At 36.1% G+C, this 5707-nt stretch overlaps 1 protein-coding gene across 1 annotated transcript; it reads right to left on the bottom strand.

Annotated features, from left to right (window-relative positions):
- Nucleotides 1-412: 412 nt before the first annotated feature.
- LOC106771839 (dehydration-responsive element-binding protein 1E) lies at nucleotides 413-1835 on the bottom strand. The gene has a single exon (XM_014657833.2). It carries the CDS (start codon nucleotides 1223-1225, stop codon nucleotides 620-622), a length of 606 nt encoding a protein of 201 aa, XP_014513319.1. The 5' UTR covers nucleotides 1226-1835; the 3' UTR covers nucleotides 413-619.
- Between the last annotated feature and the right edge of the window lie 3872 nt (nucleotides 1836-5707).

The following is a 5707-nucleotide window of genomic DNA, read 5'->3' as shown; positions in this document are numbered from 1 at the left end:
CATGAAGTTTTTTTCTTTTCTATATGCCAATTTCTAATGTATAAAATAAAGTTTGCTGTTTTGAGAGGATATTTTTTTTTTACCTTTTCAATTGAAATCAAACATAAGTAACGTTTTTAAATATTATAATTGATAAAAGCTTAAAATATTAACGAATAAAATTTATAGGAGAGAAAAGTTTTATGTAGGGAACTTACTATAAATTAAATTATAATAAACTAGAGTAAAATATTATTGACAACAAAAACTTTTTTATCAATATTTAATACAATCACATACATTATAATAGAAGCAGCTCAATAAATGTTAACAAAACTCAATTTTATTTACTCATTTCTCTATCTCTCTATATATAATGTGAATAAAAATTGAGTAAAATAACTATAAGTCTTTACTCAGAAATTCCAAAATAGAAAAAATAAAAAATCTTATAAGAATTGTTGATATTTTACAGCACTGTTGTATATACACAACTTGTGTGAACTTTTATCCATACATAAGTGATTTTGGAGTTGGGACACCTAAGTGAGCAGTCTCGTACTAGTAAAAAAATTATAAGTACGGATACTCTTGTACTATTCCCAAACTAGCAATTAAAAATCCAAAAATGAGTTAAAGATTAGAGTGAATAACTCCACAACGAAACTTCAATGTCTTCAAATTCCATATCCCTACTTCCATATTCACCACTCTCGAAGCAATGGGTTGGCGACATCAGCACCATGTTCCTCAGATCCTCCATCTCTTTTTCTTCAACATTCTCCGTCGCTGTCGCCACGGTCTCCACCACCGCATCATCATCCTTTCCCGATTCGTTACCGGGCCGAAACGCCTCTGCAGCCTCAGCCGCCGCCTTCTGAATGTCCCGGGGATCAGCCGTCGCCGGCACCGGCAACCTATTCGCGGAGTCGGCGAAATTTAGACAGGCCGACCTTCCCCTAAGCGCCAGCGCAGCCACGTCGTGCGCACGCGCCGCCATCTCCGCCGTAGGAAAGGTCCCCAGCCAAATCCTAGTCTTCTTGTTGGGCTCGCGCACCTCGCACACCCACTTGCCGGAGTCCCTCCGCCTGACGCCGCGAAACACCGGGTGGCGTGTCTCCCTGAACTTCTTCCTCCCGGCGCGTTTCTTGGGGTGGCTCGCCGCCAGAAACACCTCCTCATCCGACAGCGCCGGACGGGAACCTCCCGAGTCCGGCGAGGTCGCTTGTGGGTCGGTGGAAAACATGATAGCTGACGGAAAGTTTGGTTTTCTGAAGTTTGTATGAGTGAATGGAAGAACGTGTGCAAAAGCGGTAGTTATATCAGTTACTAGTAGTAAGGAACGTTGTTGTGTTTTGTTTTGTTTGGTTTTAGGAGGGAAAGTGAGTTTTATATATAGTTGGAGAAGGTGAGGTTGTGTTTGAAGGAAAGTGTCCAGCTAAGTTCGGGTTTGGTTCAGGCATTCTGATTTGAGGGCGTGGCAGTTTTTTTGATCCCACGGCATGGACCCAAGTTAAGGAATTGAAAGTGGCGCATGGGTTCTAGATCTTTGTGTTTGACACGTGTGATTTTCTTTTCATTTCCTAAACTTGAAATTGGATAAGGGTGGTTTGCCTGAAAGGGAAAGGGGAAGGTGGAGAGAAGGAGAGAAGGAGAGTCTGTATTGAATCTATGTTTGTCTTGGTCAAAGGATTGGGCTTAGATTCTTTCTGGATTCATTTTGGGCCTTTTCTATGACGTAAAAGAGCAGGAGACAACTCATGCTAATTCACCCATTATTTTATTTATTGCATCAGATTCTGTTCGCAAGCTGGGTTTCCGTAGCGAGGTGATGTTTCATCATGGACAGCTCATCTTTAAAATATTAATGAAAGCCTACCTTAGTACTACGTCCATGTAACTGCCCTTCTTTCTTTTACGCTCTACCTTATATTTTAAAGGAAAATCTATCTATGAAGCTAATTTAATATTTAATTTTTGGCTTCTGAATTTGCTTTAAATTTATAGGTTGGCCCATATACAGGCCCAAACAACGGGAAAGTAAAGAAGAACTAGTTAGATCGGGGTATAAATTGAAGGAATAAAAGATTTAAGAGGTAAAAGAAAAAGAAGGTAGTGGATAATGTGATAGAGACTCGTAAAACAAGAGAAGTGAATGACCTTCCAACGTCTCTTTGACTAATGACCTGTTTGGTTTCCGGATGACAACCCACGCGTTCAAAACACGGTTGACAGTTTATAACTGTTCTTTCCTTTTCCACTACAGCTTCCTCTTTCTAACTGTTACTTTTCAAAATACATTATTTATTGTTTTTCTTTATTTTTAAACAATATTCATAATTCTTTTTCTTAATTACTAAATAAAACAATATTGATATAATAAAATCTATATATTAATGAGTTATATTTTTTAAGATAAATAAAGAGACTGACTTATAATTTTAAACTATGGATAAAATATAGAGTTGTGCTTCGTAACTATTTTTCTTGGTTTGAATGAATTGTTTAAAGAATCTAAATATAATTTTTTTAAAATTAAACAAATAATATATTACGAGTAATAAATAATATTATAAATGTAATTCAACACGTGAAAGATATCGATGAGCTGATATTTATAAAGAATTATTTGAGTTTAGAAAATTGAATATTCTCTTAATCAGTAGGTTTTGGATTCTAAAGTGAGGGTATAAAAATTAAAAATAAAATAAAATAAAGAGTTAGTGATGAGAGTGACAGAAGGGTGGCATTAATTTCCGTTTCCGCGGAAACGCGTAGATTACGTGGATTTATCTTTACTTTCCTAGTCTGAAGCAAGCCCATTCCAATGGGCTCCATAGTATTTTTTTACTTTGATATTTTTCTTGGTGGGCCATAAAAAAATTAATTATTGTTTTTCAACTATTTTAATGAATTTGGGTCCATGCAGCTTCTAGTCGTGTCTCTTCGATTCCATTAATAGAAGATCACCATTTGACTTTGCAAAGTACGAGATAATGTCTGGTTGTTCGTTCCTAATTGTTAGCTTTACTTTTACTTTTAATGAACATCACTGTTTTTCCACAAAGCTGACGCTTTAAATGCGTTGAAAAGAAATAATCGTTTTTGGTGCTATAAAAACATATATATCAATTTTAATTAAGATGATTTAAAAAAGGTCATATAATATATTTGAGAAAAAAATTAAATACCCTAAAATAGATTCAACAAAGGTTATATCACTAGTGAGTGTGATTAATACGTAGGTAGGTATGAAATTGTTTGGGTAGTAAAAGAGAAATGAGTGAGAGAGCATGATAGAGACTGGTGGAAAGAGTGCAGAATATGGCCCAGGGAGACCATTAAATTGCGGCTTTTTTCCTTAACAGGAAGATTCAAGACCAACACCGAATCCTCATCGTTTAAATTATCCCCAAAACCCCAAAAAAGCAATATATGTCAGTGGGCCTTTTTTGACTAACACCACTTATTTTCTGTCCAACCACCTTCTTTTATCAATCTTTTCTTTTCACCAAAATACATACTGTATTATCTTACTTATCTAATTAACTTTTATTGATATTGTACGATGATCAATGTCTCAGAATCATTAATCGATACGAATACGATTCCGTTTCCATGCATCAAATATCTACTACGGTACTATACAAACTTTCTGTAATCTCGTAACTGCAAAAGTTACGATCAAAACAATGTTTCGGCGAAAATTTAGTTGATTTTGAAGAGGACAGGATATAGTGTGTGATATTGACTATTCATAGGTATCACAAGTTGAAGAAGTTTGTAAAGATTCTTCCTCGAACATAATGAAAAAAGAAAAAAGCTATTATGGAAGTGTCATAGAATCTCTCTGACCATATTACCAACTCTATTTTTATTGGATAAATGTTCACATTAAACAAATCAACCTTCAACTACGTCCAAATTTAACTTTTATTCTTTTCATGGGCTTTGCTTCAAGGCTTCTTCACTCTCACCAATATTTTCAGACATTTAAGATTAATTGAATGTGAATAAAATTACTCTGATTTAACTCGTTATAAAAGAAATAAAATTATATTTCTAAAATAAATCTTAAGGATTACAAATATTAATTAACCTCTGTCAATATAATAAGTTTAATTTCAAACATTATAATTGATAGTTTAAGGATTAAGATTCACTGAAAATTGTTTTCATCATTTTTCGGTATATTATTTGCCTTCGTTTAAGTTTTTGGACATCAATGAATGTATATGTTGATTCAACTAGGATTAAATATGGTTTTAGTCCCTGAAGTTTCACTGATTTTTGGTTTTAGTCCTTGCATCAAACATTGATGATGACATTTCATCCTCTTAGTATGGAAACATGTATTTTTAGTCCTTAAAAATAAACGGTGTTAATTTTTTTGTGAGATGGCTAACGGTGCCAAGTCTTTACTGTACACTCATGCCACGTCTTCACTTTGCGGTCTCCCAATTTTCAAACCATCTGAACATTTTCCTCTGCCATAGAGACCCAAGGTCTCTTTCTCCTCAAACTATCCTAGGCTGGGGTTTGCCTCCTTTCCGTCTGCCACCGTTCCCCTCCGACACCCACCGCGCCATCCGACCGGCCTTGTGACGGATTCTCTGCCAGTCTTGGTGTCGCCGGCGACACCACGCATCCCCGTTGCTGTGACGGCCTTCGCCCTCGACCTGAGCTCGAGGCCCTTCTTTCCTCCAAATGTTGTGATAAGGAAAAGAAATGCAATTAATTTGTGGATTGAGGAGGGTTTGATTAGAAATACAAAGGAGAAAACAACAGAGGAATTGGGTGAGGATGTGGTTGCTAATCTTTTGAAACTTAAGGTGATTGTTCGCTATGGTAGTATAAAGGATCCCATTGTGAATAAATTTCAAATTCTTCCTGACATTCGTAGTCAGTTGAAGATATATTTTGATAAAGATTTAGAGTATGTGAAACCATCGCGATTACTGCTTGAATCAAAAAAAGTTACAGTAGATGGAGTTGATAAGAGAAATGTTAATTTAGTTAATATTTTTAATATTGGTGCAAGTTATCTGGGACGGTGAATTGAAGAATTTAGAGGTGTTTCAACTGGGACGGTGGCAAGATTCAGCTTTTCAACTGCNTTTGACCCAAAGTATGCTAAATTTCCTATCTGTTTGCTAAAAGATTTGAGAAAGTTGCATTTTGAATGTTTTCCNGGAAAGAGTTTGCTGGAATTTTTTTCTAGAGGGATTAGTCCAAGGTTAAGAGTTGAAGTTCTCTACAGGATACCAAGTGAGCTACATATAACTGGAGGAAAACTGGAAATTATAAAAATTGGGAACATTTTTTTATAAGCTGAAATATGTAGAAATTATACAAATCTCAAACTGTAGAAATGACCATCGTCACCAAAGAAAACACCAAAAGATTCAGAACCGATAAACACCACTGCAATTCCCAAGCTCAAATGGAAGAAAATCTTCTTTCACACTAAAACCAAACCCAAAATCCAAACCCCCCAGATGAGTTCCTCTGCCCCGTACAAACCTCGATCTCCCCGAACGTCGTTACCATAGAAGAAAAGCTCTCGGACTGAGATTCGATCCTGGATTCCCTGGACGAAAACCCACCCTCGAGTAACCTCCACCACCACACCAAACACACCTTTTTTACTTAATCTCATTCTAAATATTAAAAAAATAGGCTGGCAGATAGAGAAGCCTGACGTTAGCAAAAGACGTGGCATCACCGT

Source organism: Vigna radiata, chromosome 8 (genome assembly GCF_000741045.1).
Source record: "Vigna radiata var. radiata cultivar VC1973A chromosome 8, Vradiata_ver6, whole genome shotgun sequence".
In the NCBI taxonomy this organism is placed as follows: Eukaryota; Viridiplantae; Streptophyta; class Magnoliopsida; order Fabales; family Fabaceae; genus Vigna; species Vigna radiata.
Note: the sequence above shows the minus strand (reverse complement) of the source record. Positions and strands in the feature narration are given on the sequence as shown.